The sequence below is a fragment of the Sporobolomyces koalae genome, assembly GCF_050403365.1.
Source record: "Sporobolomyces koalae JCM15063 DNA, S_koalae_JCM15063T_v1_ctg46, whole genome shotgun sequence".
Lineage (NCBI taxonomy): Eukaryota > Fungi > Basidiomycota > Microbotryomycetes > Sporidiobolales > Sporidiobolaceae > Sporobolomyces > Sporobolomyces koalae.
In genome coordinates, this window is record NW_027481725.1 from 13,873 (window position 1) to 29,240 (window position 15,368).

Genomic DNA, 15,368 nt, shown 5'->3' on the forward strand with positions numbered 1-15,368 from the left:
TGCAGATCCTCACGTACATACCCTTGATTCTCCACCTCATCTCGCTATCAAGAGTCGCTTCAAAGATCCTCATGGTGAAACGACCTGCATCAGCTGCGGGTTCTCCACCGCCTACGACCGCCACGAAAGCGAAGAAACCCAAACCTTCAACCACCAGTGCGAAACCGAAAGCACCCAAAAAGACGACAACGACGAAAAAGCAGCTAGCAGGATCAGGTGCTGCAGGTCGAGATCGTGCTGGAACTCCCTTGGGATCTCCTCCTCCGGTTGGAACTCCCGGAGGAGGAGGAGGGATCGCGAGTAGTCCACCTACGAGTGCAAGAGGGATGAGTCCACCTCGAGGGAGGAGTACGAGTGTGTTTGATGGAGGAGACACTCCTGGCGCTCCTGTCAAAGGAGGAACGAAATCGAAACTGAAAGGGAAACCAGCACCTGGATCGGAACTCAATTACGATCCAGAAGACGATCAACCCACGGCAACGACAACGACTACGGGGGGTGGAGATGATCGAGATGAACCTGATGGAGCTGAAGACGACGAGGATCTCAAGTTTGACGATGACGAGTTTGGTTCGAACGCTCAAGAGATTGCGAAACAAAAGGAAGATTTGAGAGTCTTGTTGGAACATTTCAACGACGAACAGATGAGTCGGTACGAACATTATCGTCGTTCCGGTTTGAACAAATCTTCGGTTCGAAAAGTGAGCAAAGTCTCGATGTTTGGACAGGCACTGTGAACTGGAGCTGATTCTCTCTCTTTTCAGTTGGTGAATCAAGTGGTCGGACAGACCGTATCTCCATCGATCCTGACGGTCGTACGGGGATTCGCCAAAGTGTTTGTCGGAGAGATTGTCGAGAAAGGTAATATCGCTCTCTCCGTCAAAAGTTTACCGATTCAGGACTGACTCGAGGGGATGGACATGTCACAGCTCGGTCAAACTCGCCTCATCCAGGCCCTTTGACGCCTCAAGATTTGCGAGACGCGTACAGGTTGTACTGCGACGAACACCAAGGCGCGGGAGGAGGTGGACAGGGAGGATCGAGGAAGAAAATGTTTGTCAAGTGATACTTCTCAGTCTCCTTTTTTTCACGTGTTGCTATACTACCATGTTGTCAGACTGACCAGTAAAAGAGAGAGCGGGGCTGACGAAAAGGCCAAAGATCCCTGTTTGTACGCGTGCAAGCTCGAATCACGTTGCATTCTTCTTGATGGTCACGCACAATATGAAGGCAAAGATATCTCGTGATACTCGAGCTTCCCCTGGTAGTTTCGCTAGTATCGTTATTTGTGAGCGAATGTCTCGGAATATCCCTGAACGAGTCGTCTGAACATGGCCAGGATTTTTGCGGCTCTCTTTCTTCCACCTCACCTCGCTCCAACTCGTAAGTCACCAAAAGCCATCTTGTATCAGGACAACGTTCAACACGGGACAAGACGAACCAAAGCTGGCACCCGTCGTACTGGTTTTCCGCCTTCGATCCCAACATCCTCTTGAAACTCGTGTCGGCTCTTTCCCGACCTCGGGTAGTCTCCCGACTTGCTTGGTTTACTCCTCGGAAGTCGAGAGGTCCGAGATTTGGTTTCGAGTCGGTGCGAGTGTGGGTGTTGGAGTCGAGGGTGGTTTTACCCAAGCCGAGAAAAACTGCATAACCCGACTTCATACGCGTCGTCGGTCGGATCCCAATCGACACTCAACCAAAACATGCACGCTATCGTCTCGGAAACATGAGCTGACGCTGTTTCCTTCTGTGTTGCTGTTGAATTTAGGTACTTTGGGTTGCGTAATTGGCGTCCGGACCTCTTCATCCTGCTGCATTACCGCTTGTTCTGCCTTACCTGAGCGCTTTCTCGCGAGGCTCCCATTTGCCTTACTGTTGTGCACCGTCGCGGATTGGTTCATGAGAAAAGCCGAGTTTGCTTCTCCCTGCATGGACATTGACCTCTCGCGCGATTCTTCCTGACCACGGTCCCTGTTCACATATGGGTGAATCGCGTATGTACTCGAGACTCTCTGTTTGCAACGCTTGCCCTTTGAAAGTGAAAGAGAAGCTCGAGAGAACAACGTCATTCCTTCGAAGTGTGCGCGCCGCTGCCAATTCCCGGGCGGGCCCCCTCGCACTCTCGAACCACATCGCGGGACAACTCCCTCCCACTCGAATTAGATCAGAGCGCATTTGAATGGCTCAATCGACTTACTCGAGCGCTTCCCCGACTGCGACTCCGAGTTTCGGCAACCTCTCGGATCCTCCAACTACGCTCAAACTCCTAGTCATCGGTACATCAATCCCTCCACCTGGCGTTGTAACTTGTCCTCGTGATACTAGGAGTACGGCGACGGAATGGTTGGTCCAACTGGATAGACTGTCAGGGGGAAAAGGGGCGAGAACCGGGGGAGAGGAATGCGGTGCACAAATCGGATCCCGAAGCTTTCTCACGATCGGATCCAGCGGATCTCCAGCTTTAGCAGCGCACTCGAAGTCTCTCAAGCCTGGTGGAACTGAGAAGCAGTCGAAGAATCCCGTCGGAGCGACAAGCTTCAGCCCCCGATCTCAGCTGACTCCCAATCTTGACTGACCCGAAACACTTTTGTTCCTCTTCTTGAAACAGGTGCATCGAGCGTAGGCAAGAGTTCATTGTTGTTGAGATTCACCGATGAAACGTTTTTGGCTCCAGAAGAAACTTCGGGTACGCACTCACGTCTTTTTTCCACGACTAGCTCGTGTGTTGGGAGACTGACAAGCAAATCTTGCAGCGACGATCGGAGTCGATTTCAAGGTCAAAGTGGTCGAACGCAAGAATCGACGTTGGAAACTTTCCATCTGGGTAAAACATCCAAGATCATGCTAGGTTATTCGAAAAGCTTCGCTGCTGACGAGGTTGTGACAAACCTCTTTGAACAGGATACGGCAGGACAGGAACGGTTTCGAACGTTGACCTCGTCGTACTATCGAGGAGCTCAGGGCGTCATCCTCGGTAAGCTTGGAGACGAGCTCACAGGAAGAAATAAGAGTTGATTGTAACCCCGCTCGCGACAGTGTACGACATTACCGCACGCGACACGTTCGATTCGTTGTCGAGCTGGATCTCGGAGCTCGATACGTTCGCAGGAACCGGTCCCGCAAGTCGACAAGTTGTTCGCATGATCGTTGGCAACAAAGTCGACAAAGAGTTCAACCGAACTGTCAGTTACCAGGAAGGATTGGATTTCGCCACGAGTCGCAATCCACCGTGGTTGTTTGTACGTTTATTCAATCAACTCTGTCACTTGTACCGCGATTGACTAACGATCTCACTCTCGACACAGATGGAATGTTCGGCCAAGAAAGGCGGAGAAGACATCTCGGGTGATGCCGGCATCTTTGGCAAAGTGGTCGATCAGGCAAGCTCGAACTCCTCTCTCTCTCTGTGTGCGAGTTGGGAGCATGGTTCTCATACACCGCCTCTCGAGTCCATCATCAGATTGTCGATACCCCCGCTTTGTACACGAAAGGTCTACAACAACCGCAATCGAACCAGGCGGGTGCAAACAAGAAACTTGCCGGGTCGAGAAACGGTGCAGCACCTCCCGGCGGATTCCCAGGTCGCGGTACGGTCAGTCTCGATGACGAGATGACTGGGGAAGGGAACGGTTGGTGTGCTTGTTAGATGTGGCTCCTGTATGACTTGACTTTTCTTCTCTCTTACGTGTTCCTTCCGTTGCTTGTACATGATCGTTACACCGTGTGCTTCTCTCTCTCTTTCCGAGTCTTTTTTCCATGTCCTGTTTCACACTTGTATTGTTCTCTTCGTCGTGATCTGTTCACTTCTTGTCTTTCGTATTTTCACTGTCGACTATTTGCAACCCTTTTGCTTACGTAGTATTTTGACGAGAAATTGCGACTCTCTGGGTATGTAATCTTTTAAAACGTCCCCACCTTTCTAAAAGCGCGGGTAGAATCGGCATAGTGTAGTCAAATTCCATTAAAGCTAGTAAACATCTGTAGAAACCTCCACTTGTCATCACTCATTGACCAGTCTTCTCGGCGTCGAGCATTCAATGTTGGAGCCAACCGTTCCGGCAAAGGTACGAGCGGCGAGTCAAACGAGGTTGAACCACGACGCACGTGACAGAGACGTAGGTCGACTTGGAAATGTGAAGCCCCACCTGATCAGCAAGGGTCGTTCGACTGGTAGGATCATCGACCGGGATCATCTCGACGAAGAAGACGACGACGACGAGTCTCTGTCGGCCGCTGGAGCTGCAAGGGAGATGCGGGAGAGGAGGGACCGGAGCGAGTCGAGACAAGGCAGGACTGAAAGTCGAGTCCCACTCTTTCGGAGGACCGCAAGAACCTTGTCGAGGCATACGGAGCGACAACCCGACATTGAGCACCGAACGGTGCTCGAGCGAGATGAGCTTGGGTTCTGGACAAGCCTCGGTCGACATTTCATTGGAATCCGAGACGACAGGTGTGTTTCTCTCTCTTTCAGGCCCGATGGTTTCTTGCTGCAAAGAGTCGCTGAATAAATGATCCCTGCAATTGAAAACACAGTTCGTTCAAATCCCCATTGTTGCGACCGCTTCGACATCTTGCTCCGCTCCACGAAAATTACCTCCTCGCATTTCTCGGGACCTTTGTTGCGATCCTCGGCGCGGGCGGAATTTCGTACGCATTCAAAGACGTGCAAGGTTTTCAGGGAGACACTCCACTCGCAATCGGAAGTTTGGGCGCGACGGCCGTACTCTTGTATGTTTTGCCCGAATCTCCCCTCAGCCAACCGAGGAACGTCCTGGGTGGGCACATGATCAGTGCGCTCTCCGGAGTCATCGTGAGTCTATCTTGCTCTCTTTGCTGGGGTGTCCTGTGCTCAGTACACCCCTTGTAGATCTCGCAATTGTTTGCAATCTCGCCGAGGTTCACTGAAAATCTCGACGAGGACAACGCGATCGTTCAACAACATTCGTGGTATCATTTGACTCCTGTTGCATATGGGCTTGCGGTCGCAATTGCCGTGTTTGGGATGCAGATCACGAAAACCGTTCATCCTCGTACGCACGACGCTCCCTTTTTCTCTCCAATTGTTCCCGCAAACTGATATCGACAACCCGTACAGCCGGTGGTGCCACAGCTTGTTCGCTTTTCTCTCGCTTTGTCCTCACATGGATGAGATGATCCGCTCGGACCGCTCGGATCTGAGGTTAAAAATGTGTTCCTGACGTTCTTTCTATTGGTTCGAAACACAGTGATTGCATCTGCTCATCGCACAGTCGATGGGAGGTACACCTACTTGTTAGACATTTTCCTCGCGGTCACTTGGATGACGTCGTGGTCCTTCTTTGTCAACAACATTGGTCGTCGGAGATATCCAATCTAGTGCGTATCAACTGCTCATACTCTCCACGCGTTCCACCCGAGCTATTGGCTGAGGAGATCTCGGGAACTAGTTGGTGGAAGCCAGAAGTGAACAACAAGGATCCCAAACCTGTACTACCGATCACTCGAGCGAGAACGACTGGAGGCGGAGAGAAACTTGCACAATCGGAACGCGTGGAACCCTCGCTCAGTGTACAACCTTTTGTCGATCCCCAGCTGCAGGCAACAGATAAAGGATGAATCATGTCGATGGTGAAAGCTCGACACAGGGTGTCGAGGACGACATGAGTCATGTCAAACAGTCAGTCGAGAGGTAGGGAAGAGAATAGTGTAAATAGATGTCCCGAAGACTTTGAGCACCCAAGTCGTGACTGTTTTTCCCAACTGTTTTCAGCGCTTGCAGACCCGTCTCGTCGCTCGTGGGCAGTGAGAATATTCTGACTCTGAGGTTTGCAAGGGAAGAAATATGCAAGACACGAAAATAGGTAACTAGGTGCGAATAACGGGTATAAACAAGTCCGGAATTGCTGGGAGACGAAGAACTGAGACGGGTTTCGGAGAGAAGAGAGACGGTATCGAGTGTGGCGGTATTCGGTTTAAAGGAAAGAAGGGGGAAGAGGGGGTTGAAACGAGCAGGGGACACCTATTTACATTCGGCTTGTTGTTGGGATCAGGTCAAGATCATCTGCGTCTTCGCCCTCCGCAACGGCAGCACAGGACATCTCCGAGGCATTGGAAGAACCCGGCAAAGACACCGGCAATGCTGAAGAGATAGGCCTCGTCAGCTTTCACGAATTTGCGCTCACGAGAGCTTCAAACGCCAGGAGAGTACGTACGCGTTGACGATAGCCATCAGGCAAGAAGCGATGCCACTGATGAGTGCGTTGATTCCGTGGCCAATACTGGCGAAGCCGCGGGCGATCTGAGGCGAGAGAGGTTCACAAGATCATTCTTAATCAGCAATGGAGAAGATCGCACAGTTCACATCAAGAACAACTCACAGCGGAGCAAACAGTTCCCATTTGAGCTGGATAAGGGTCGTGTGAGGCTGCTTGAGAAGGAAGGAGTGGTCAGCACCGCCTGACCGACCTCCAATTGATTCAGGGCGACCCACGTTTTTAAGGAATTGGAATACGAAAAGGATCCGAGCGTTTACTGGTCTCTTGTCTTTTCTTGCTTGAGCGAACGAGTGTTAAGGAAGAGGGAAGAGAAGGGAGAGTGACGGCAGGCATGTAGGCAAAAATTCTTAGCAGCGCAGCGGTTCTGTGTCGTCACTTGGAACGGACGAGAAGGACAAGCGAAAAACTGCGGCGCACGCGCCTACGGACGTCACTCGCATTCCTGGCCTTCTCTTCTCGCTCGAAATTCTCGACAACGCATGGACAACCAGATGTTTGATAGCATTATAGATGTGTGATAGAGAGGGGAGTGCTACAGAATTATATGTTTCGGATGGCGAACCTGAAAAAGCGAGAGAGAAATAAAAAACCCTATACTTGTGTCCATTCAAGCCCTGCCTTTGCCTTTGTCGACCTTGTTTCCGTTGTTGCCAAACACTTCATTCATCGATTTAGTCTCCTTCCGAAGCGCTCGCCTCGCCGCCATGTACCCACCATCACCATCCTCCTCGTCACTCGAGTCCATCATGCTCGCTCGGATACTCGCACGGGTGGGCCAGTCTCCTCCAGCCGGTTGCGATGAAGTGCTGCGAGCGGGACTGCTGTTCATGAGGATCGGCTTCGGTGCTGCAGGAGGGACCGAACCGCTTCGAACCGAGGATGCGGGAGAAGAGGGTACATGGTGAGGGTTAGGGGAGGGCACCGACAAGTTCCCTCCGTCGGCAAGTCGAACCGATTTGCGTTTCGTGACTCCAGCACCTGCACCACCTGTAACCCACGCGGGTCCAGTCGAAGCCGAGGGTGAGAGTCCCTGGTTAGTCGGAGTCGAAGCGCGCAAAGCAGGTGCAGACACGCTCGAAGACAGTGCAGCCTTCGTGCCCGTTCCGGAACCCGGCGTCGGAGTCGTCGTGCCCGAGTTGGGTTTCGATCCCGTGTAGGTCCTGGACGGTTTCGCCGAATCGATCATGCCCGCACGTTCAACCGCCGCAAGGAGACTCTCGTCGCCCTCGCGTACTTGACTGCGCGAAGCCGGTGCTGATTGACCGACGGGGTGAGCGGACGCCGGAAGCGACACCCAATTGCCCTCGCCATGCAATTGCGAATGACGCTTGTTGCGCTTTTCGTCAGCCGCGAGTTTCGACTTGACCGACTTGGCCAGAGGAGGGGGAGACGAGGTGGTCGGAGGGATCGTAGGCGAAGAAGGAGCCGCTGCAGCAGGAGCAACCGTAGAGAGAGGTCGAGTCGAGCCCGACTTGTACGGATCGTCATCTGGGCGAGGAAGTTGAGTCGTGAACGCCGACGAGCTGGAACGTGCCGTCGGGAGCGTCTTGGCGAGATCGTCCGCGGTTGGCAGGGGTCTCAGCGAGCGTTCCTCGGCGATGCTTCCGGCGACCGAGGGCGTCTTCTTCTTCTTCTTGATTTTGGGCCCGACCGATGCCGACACATTCGAAGTGATCGTGTTGCTGCGCGAGACTTCGGCAGGTCGAGACGGCGCAAAGGCGGGCGAGCTTGTTGCGGCAGAGGGTGCAGCAGCAGCAGCATTGGTCCCGCTAGCCGGGATTCCGAGGGCCTCGGCAGAGAGGATAACGGTTTCGGCGGGCTCCTTGACCTTCTTTGACTTTTTCTTGCGCGTGATGGAAGCCGTGTCAGGTGCGGGTGCGGCGGGTTCTGAACTCGGAACGGGCGCAGGAGCCGGTGCAGTGCTCGAAGGTACGGTCGAGGTCCATTGTCCTCCTACGTAGCCAATGTCACTCGCGGCTTTCTTGACTTTCTTCGTCTTCTTCGATTCTCCGAGTTGCGATCCATCGGCAGCGTACTTTTTCTCGACAAACTTGGGTCTGACGACCGAACCTGCCGTCATCGACATGGGTCGACTCGCGACTGATGTCGACGTGTTCTTGCGAGACAAGACGGGTCGCGAAGAGACGGGAGGATTCGACGATTGTCGGAGTGTACCCGAGTTCGACCTGATTGAAGCTGCACCGACCGTCGAGGAGGCGCGACCAATGTCGCTCATGGCCCGGATGCGCTGTTTCGGATCGTTGACATGCTTGACGACGTTCCTCGGCTCATCATCGTCACTCGAATCGGCGCCGGCACGGGAACGGTGGTTGTTCGGTTGTCGGATTCCAGCGCCGAGGACTGCCGCCATGACATTCGCATCCGACCTCGACGTACCGCCGCCACCGCCGTTCGCGAGACGGTTCCGACCTTCGTAGTAGTCCGCTTCCGAGTTGTCACGGTACCGGGTATCCTCTTCGTCATCCTCGTCTCGGTCCTTCTTGTCCTTGCGTTTGAACAGCGACGCGATGCCTCCGAAGAAGCTGCCACTGCGTTTCCTCTGCCTCGGACTGCGATCCTCGATCGAGCTCGAATCACTCATCGCCCTCCTCCTCGAAGACTGTTTGCCTCCTCCTCCTCCTCCAATACTGCCCATCATGAATCCCGATCGTTGAGGACTCGCCAATCCAGGTGAATCGAGTGGGTAACTACGACTGCGCAACTTGGCGGGTACCCCCGAATTGAGCGGGTCCGTGTGAGTGTTGCTCGTGACTTCGTGTCGGTCATTGTCTTCATCGTCGGAAGAATCGTCAGGTCTCCTCGACAAGTCGGGCGCTTTCGGGATCTCGAACGTGGGCATGCCCGCATGTCGCTCCGTGTACGCTACTTGCGAAATTGGTCTCGGCGCAGTTGGAACCGGAGGCATGACCGGTTGTTCGGGCTGAACCGACGATCTCATCGACGCAGGTGCACGTCCCATATGGGAGGGAGCTCTTGAAGCGGGAGGTGATGCAAGAGAATCGGTTGTAGATTGTCGCAAGTGAGAGTTTGACGCGTGCCCGTTCAATTGCCGCGAGTTACCATTCGCATGGACCGATACGGGAACTGAAGGGGCATTTTGGAGTGACTGTTGTGCTTGGTACTCCTCATTGAGCGAGTTGGAAGACGAAGCTCGAGACATGGCTTGAGAGGCCGAATCGAAAGGTGCGATCGATTCTCCGGCATCGGAACCAACGGCAAAATCCTCTCGATAGTCTGTATTGAAAATGTGGACGTCAGAAGAGAGACCACGGGGATGTGGCAGCGACGAGAACTGACGATCGGGGTTGAAAGCTCCGTCAGGCCCATCGAGCTGCGCGAGAATGTCGAGCGCCTCGATCGCAACGTCTTCCATGACTCGTCCAAGTTCTCCCATACTCTTCATACGGTGCGCTAAAGCTTCTCTGAACGATCTGCGTTTGAGTTCGCTCAGTGCGATTTCCTCTTCCTGCAAGAATGCTGTCATCGCGACCGGGGGTTGAATCAGAACAGAGTCAAAATCCGCCACGGTCGTGAGCAAAAGATTGCGGGCGGGGAGACTCACTCTCGCACGCGGTCAGTTCACGCTGAGCGTCCTCGAGTTTCAATTGGTGAACTGCGAGTTGTTCGTCTTTCGGTTTCTTGTTGCCGAGCTTGATGACGCGATTGACGAGGATCTCGCGATCTCGGACGACCGTCTTGAGGGCAATTTCACGGCCGTGTACCTCTTTGAGCGCGGAGCGATACAACGTGAGCGCATTGAGGTACGAGCGTTGCGTGTCCGTCAACGACGAGAGTAGTTGCGTAATTTGAATCGATGCATCCTGTGGAAGAACCGAAACAAGCGCTGTCAGGAAATCCCCTTCGCGCGATGAGGAGGACACCTTGAGCGGAAGTGGTGATTGACTGACCATGATGTCGGTCGTGTTGGCACTGTCGGTCGTACTCCATGTACTGAGCGCCGCCGCCGCTGAGCCCGAGTTCAAGCTGTACTGTTTGAACCTGTAGTGCGATCGGGCTGTTGTGTCAAAACCGCGGCGGAGTTCGGCGAAGTGGAGCGACTCACGCCTGCGTCGCCTCTTTCTCTCGATTGATCAAGTTGTTGAGCAGTCTGCCATCATGTTGAGTAGGCATCCTTTGGGGGTCTGAACGATCTTCCGCGTCGAGCCGTTGGTGTTTTGGCGCGAGGCAGCGAGAGATGTGATGCGATCGGCTTCGCGAAAAAGAGCTGAACGCGACAGGCGCAGGAGCAAGTCGAGACTTGGGGTCGCAACTACGCTCGAGTATGAGCAACCTGAAGTCGGACTTCGGGGCTGGGGAATGAGCGAGGTAACAGAACTGTCGATCTGGGATCGACTTCGAGGGATTACCCAAAATTGCAATGACGTTGCTTCTTGACCGCGAATTGCAATTACCCTCCTTCTCAAGCCGCAGCGATCTCTAGTCCCAAAGCTTTGAGGCTCGTCTCTCTCTCTATCTCTCTGGACAAAAGATTACGGGAGAACGAAATTTGCGGGAGAGGATATGGGAGTAAGAGTAGAGTCACCGGACAAGCACCCCAGAGGACCTGCGAACAGCTGCAATAGAATTCATCCTTCGTGCGAGCTCATGATGTAAAACAACCACGATCCAACCCTTTTGCGCGCAAAGGCTCGTCTCGCTGCAATCGTGAACACCAATTGCTCTTCCTTCCGTCCATACCGTTCGTCGCCAAGTCGCCACGGTTCGCTCGTCCACCAACCTCGAGGGGAGAAATGCAGTCTAGAAATTCGTGTGCGAAGCGATCGAAGAGGTTACAAGAACAACAACGAGGGGGAAAGAGGTGAACGTAGGCGATGCAAAGCGACATGCGAGGAGGAACGGCGCGAGCGGTCGAGAGATCGGGGGCGAGAGAGCGAAAGCGTGCAAGCAGGAGGTGAGAGTGTCGAAGTCGGTTCGATCCTTTGAGACGAGGCGCAGAGGGCTCGGCGGCGAACAATACCGGAAGAAGAGAGAGAAGTGCGAAAAAATGGAGAGAGGAAGATTTGGTGGAGGGGGACGTAGGAGGAGAGAAACAATGATGTAGTCGGTTTCGCTTAGAAACCGTGCATCCTGAGAAAAAGAATCGGGGTCAGCCACAATCTTTGCCGCGGTAAGGAGACCTCAGGGGGTCCGCCGAGGAACGCACTTGATCGTCTCCTTCTCGATGCCTTCCTCGATCAAGATTTCCAAAATCTTTTGCCTCTGGTCACCTTGCAATTGAATGACCTTGCCCATCTCCTCGTCGTCGACGATCGAGCCGTTGCAAGCAAACTCCTTCTTGAACGCCTTCAAGAGCTTCTTGGGGTCATATTCCGAAGGAACTCCCTGCAGAGTCGTGATCGTTTTGCGACCGTTACGTTGCTGGATACGGATGTGGATGTGGTTGGCTACAGAGTGAAGGCGCACAACGTGATGATCAGTACAGCTAGTGCGACAACCTCGAGTATACTCATGACATCGCCATCCCGAAGCTGCCCCGGCCCTGACTGGCACAAGTCCCTTGTGACCAGCCGACAACTCCAACTTTGCGGTGGCACCGGCAGGTGAGCCACGGCAATCGGACAGCCCATTCTGGGCAGCCACCAGCTTCCCGCCGCGAAACCCTTTCGCATCGCCGCGAGAGACCAGCTACGGCCCAGGAGACGCTGCGTACCTTGTTTGGACTTCTTGACTTCGACTTGAACGTCGTCCTCTTCGGCACCTTCGTCGGCGAAAGCGTCGTAGGGTTTGTTCAAGAGAGTGCTCACTGCGTCGACCAAGCAGACAATCAGCTCGCTCGATCGTCACGGTTCGTCTTTGCCAAAGGAGGAGACAAGAGGCTCACTAAAAGGCTAGGCTAGAAAGGGTGAGACGCGTGAAGGGTGCAGATAACAAAGTCGCGCGATCGTGTCAGTTCCAGCCTCGGATGCTACGACCACCTTTGGGCGAGCTCGTGATGTCTTCAGGAACTCACAGAAGGCTGCTGGAGAGAGCGGAAGTAGAGTCAGAGAGTCGGGTCTAGCGTGTTGGAGGGCGATGGGCGTGACGGGAATGATTTCAACTCGAATTGCCTCTTTCATAATCTTTGTAATCTTTTTCTTCCTCTTGAGCCTCACAACATGCGATACCCGCAAAGGCAGCGCCGACATTGCGAGATCTTCAGACGACAATACGACTCGTTGCGTAATGCAAAGCCCCAAGGGTGATTACCAGAACCTGCTGCCATTGCGTCAAGAACGGACTCGCGACTCGTTCATACTTTCAGTGCTCCGCGCATTAAATTCGCTATTGGAGATGCAGCAGCCAACTTGCAACAGTGATGAGCTCAAATAACCTCGGAAAGAGTTGACGCGGCTAGGTCGCTCGACGTTCAGACAAGTATTCTGGTCCGCGCTTTCCTGGATGGCCGTACTGTGCTCGCGATGGATACGGCATACGCAGATTCATCGATTATTGCCGAATGCGTTTATGCCAACAGCGAGCAAGATGGAACATGACACCAAACATGCTCCAGCTCCATGGCCTATTCCTCGGAACGAAAGTGGCAACGCAACATTTATAAGCTCGCCGGCGGAATGGGGTACCAGTCTCGGTAAGACTCACAGCGAAGAGGAGCGGGCGATTATTCATCAAGTGTATGTGACGACGAGCCTGACAAGAAAGATGTGGAAGAAAGCCCCCGCAGCCATCATGCCTGTAATCTGCAAGCATTCGCGGTTGTCCTTTTTCTCGGCAAGTTGGCTCTTGAGCTGTTGCAACTCTTCCTCCTTGATGGTCTTGATCTCTTGGCGCAGGTTCGCGTTTTCGGTCCTGAGCCACCCAAGCTCGCGTTCGTAAAACTCGAGCTGCGAGCGCGTGTTGCCATCGACCGTGAGAGGATCGACGCGGTTGAACGGCTTGATCGGTCCTTCGCCCGTGTAGCTCGGCGAGGGAGCGTAGCCATCTTCGTTGCGATGGAGCGGATTGTCCTCGAGGTCGACCGGGAGCACAGAGTATTCAGGTTTGAGGGACATTAATGGCCGCGAGACGAAGATACTCTTCGTCCTCGAGGTCGAGGAAGACGAGACTGCAAACCACACACGAGTGCACGACGTCCGACGACGCGTGCGGCTCCCATTGCAGAGAATGCCCGAAGCCCGGATTCTGCGGGGGAGACATGCATGCTCGCAGGGTGCCGCAAGGGCCCCACGACGTTTCGCTGTGGTCGATTCGGCTCGTCTGAGTGCTTTGGCATATAGCCTTCGAAGTGATGTAGCAGACACTACGATACCGGATCGCGAACTCCTGGATGGCAGGCGCGCGCTACAATGCCGACGAGATGTGAACCTCAAGATGACCATCTGCCTTGCAATGCTCACGCTACGCGCAGAGCTGTTCAAGGCTCCAATCCAATACACATCTTACAGTGGCGGGCGAGGAGGGCGACGGAGCAACACGACCTTCTGGCCTGTTGCGTGCGAGTCACGGTCGTGAACATTTCAAGACGTGAGTTCCCAACCGGTCCAAACGCAAGCATCAGGAACTCGCCTGCGGTGGAACGAGTCGCGCAATCAGTACCGCATAGCAATCTTGAAGATGATGACGAGCATGGTGATGGTGAACAGGAATGCCGCCATGCAGATGACTGTGCCACGGATGCATTCGCGGTTCTGCTTCTTGTCGGCAATTTGGCTCTTGAGCTGTTTCATCTCTTCCTCCTTGATGTTCTGGATCTGTTGACGCAGGTTCGCGTTTTCAGTCCTGAGCCACCCGAGCTCGCGTTCGTAAAACTCGAGTTGAGAGCGCGTATTGCCATCGACCGTGAGAGGATCGATGCGGTTGAACGGCTTGATCGATCCGTCGCCTGCGTAGCTCGGCGACGGAACGTAACCGTCCTCGTTGCGATGAAGCGGATCGTCCCCGAGGTCGATCGGGAGCGCAGAGTATTCAGGTTTGAGGCCCGACATGGGGGGCAGCAAAGAGGGCGTTTGAACCCCGTAGGTAAAGGATCGAAACGAGGGGGATCACGTCGCGTTCTTTGGATCAGATGTGTACAGTAGTCGATACGCAGGTTTGGCGGCGGGGAATCCGATTTCGCAGGGCGTCTCGGCGCTCTTCGTAGTCGACTTACTATTTTTGGTCTGGGCAATTTGTCGAAAGTGCACGAGGCAGCTCATGAGGGAGGCGCCCAGAAGAGCACGCCAGGCGAGACGGTGCCGCAAGTAGTCGTCTGTGAAGTCAGCGCGAGGGCTGATGCCGCTAAGATTGCTGCTTCGGAAGGGTCGAAGCGAGAAGGGGTCAAGGCGGTCAAAGCACGGCGATCGGGCGCTTCGCTTTGAAGGTAGTTACTGATTACGCTCTTGCTGCTCGAATACGCATGAAGCTTTCGCGCACCTGGTTCAATCCGTAGCTGTGAAAAGACGTGACAAGGCGAGAGCATCAGCGACAAAGTTGTGATCGGCTTTGCTCGCGCCTGTCCGCTTTCTGGTAGGCTAGGAGTATCGTGGCGAGGTTGCGGAGCGAGCGAGATATTGCCCGTGGTCGAGGCGCGCGGCAGGTGTCTCGCGCTGTGACCTCTCGTGAGATATGCGCGGAACCATTTTCGACGTGCGCTCTTTTTGCTAGCATGCAGCAATTGGCGATCTCTATATGGCTGCTGCAGGTGAGCACGACTGTCCCGCCAGCAGTGACGGACGCAGGGCCACGAGCGGCCCCACAAGTACTTGACAGGGGGAATTGATCACGTGCCTTTTCATCCAGCGGGGGTCGCCAGCTTGTACAGCCCTTCTGAACTCTCCACCTCATTGCCTACTTCGAGACCGATGCTACCGAGCTGATTCAGTATTCGATCCAGCGTCGGTACGCTGCACAGTCCTCCCCTTCCTTTTCATCATCGAGGAGGCGCTCGCGTTTCTACTCCTGCCAGGCATCATCGCAGCTATCGCCAAGCCCCATCCGACGGACACCCTCTGAACACGACTCGGATCCCAGTGAGTATAGTAGAGTGCGTACGTTCCCATAGCGCCGAGTCCTTCACTCCGGACGAGAGTTGATGCTTCACTGAACATGTAGCAGTCGCCAGCCCTCCCGCGGATACTCAACGGGCAGACACGCTGT

At 54.3% G+C, this 15,368-nt stretch overlaps 7 protein-coding genes across 7 annotated transcripts; 3 read left to right on the plus strand and 4 right to left on the minus strand.

Annotated features, from left to right (window-relative positions):
- Positions 1 to 71: 71 nt before the first annotated feature.
- TAF11 (TATA-binding protein-associated factor TAF11) lies at positions 72 to 1,066 on the plus strand (the record flags this gene model as incomplete). Its single annotated transcript, XM_076680809.1, has 3 exons — positions 72 to 701; positions 765 to 861; positions 930 to 1,066. The coding sequence occupies 3 exons, from the start codon at positions 72 to 74 to the stop codon at positions 1,064 to 1,066; spliced, it is 864 nt and encodes a 287-aa protein (XP_076532033.1).
- A 1,113-nt stretch (positions 1,067 to 2,179) lies between these two features.
- On the plus strand, positions 2,180 to 3,646 carry JCM15063_002949 (uncharacterized protein; the record flags this gene model as incomplete). Its single annotated transcript, XM_076680810.1, has 7 exons — positions 2,180 to 2,276; positions 2,609 to 2,686; positions 2,754 to 2,824; positions 2,902 to 2,974; positions 3,037 to 3,239; positions 3,306 to 3,380; positions 3,461 to 3,646. The coding sequence occupies 7 exons, from the start codon at positions 2,180 to 2,182 to the stop codon at positions 3,644 to 3,646; spliced, it is 783 nt and encodes a 260-aa protein (XP_076532034.1).
- Positions 3,647 to 4,037: 391 nt separating this feature from the next.
- On the plus strand, positions 4,038 to 5,595 carry JCM15063_002950 (HPP family protein; the record flags this gene model as incomplete). The annotated part of the gene is made up of 5 exons (XM_076680811.1): positions 4,038 to 4,450; positions 4,534 to 4,810; positions 4,868 to 5,030; positions 5,226 to 5,355; positions 5,427 to 5,595. The coding sequence occupies 5 exons, from the start codon at positions 4,038 to 4,040 to the stop codon at positions 5,593 to 5,595; spliced, it is 1,152 nt and encodes a 383-aa protein (XP_076532035.1).
- A 1,266-nt stretch (positions 5,596 to 6,861) lies between these two features.
- Positions 6,862 to 10,406, minus strand: JCM15063_002951 (uncharacterized protein; the record flags this gene model as incomplete). Its single annotated transcript, XM_076680812.1, has 5 exons — positions 6,862 to 9,509; positions 9,573 to 9,752; positions 9,838 to 10,096; positions 10,184 to 10,274; positions 10,339 to 10,406. 5 exons carry the CDS (start codon positions 10,404 to 10,406, stop codon positions 6,862 to 6,864), a joined length of 3,246 nt encoding a protein of 1,081 aa, XP_076532036.1.
- A 941-nt stretch (positions 10,407 to 11,347) lies between these two features.
- Positions 11,348 to 12,421, minus strand: SUI1 (translation initiation factor eIF1; the record flags this gene model as incomplete). Its single annotated transcript, XM_076680813.1, has 4 exons — positions 11,348 to 11,363; positions 11,440 to 11,680; positions 11,947 to 12,039; positions 12,247 to 12,421. The coding sequence occupies 4 exons, from the start codon at positions 12,419 to 12,421 to the stop codon at positions 11,348 to 11,350; spliced, it is 525 nt and encodes a 174-aa protein (XP_076532037.1).
- Positions 12,422 to 12,901: 480 nt separating this feature from the next.
- On the minus strand, positions 12,902 to 13,285 carry JCM15063_002953 (uncharacterized protein; the record flags this gene model as incomplete). Its single annotated transcript, XM_076680814.1, has 1 exon — positions 12,902 to 13,285. One exon carries the CDS (start codon positions 13,283 to 13,285, stop codon positions 12,902 to 12,904), a length of 384 nt encoding a protein of 127 aa, XP_076532038.1.
- A 537-nt stretch (positions 13,286 to 13,822) lies between these two features.
- JCM15063_002954 (uncharacterized protein) lies at positions 13,823 to 14,218 on the minus strand (the record flags this gene model as incomplete). The annotated part of the gene is made up of 1 exon (XM_076680815.1): positions 13,823 to 14,218. One exon carries the CDS (start codon positions 14,216 to 14,218, stop codon positions 13,823 to 13,825), a length of 396 nt encoding a protein of 131 aa, XP_076532039.1.
- Between the last annotated feature and the right edge of the window lie 1,150 nt (positions 14,219 to 15,368).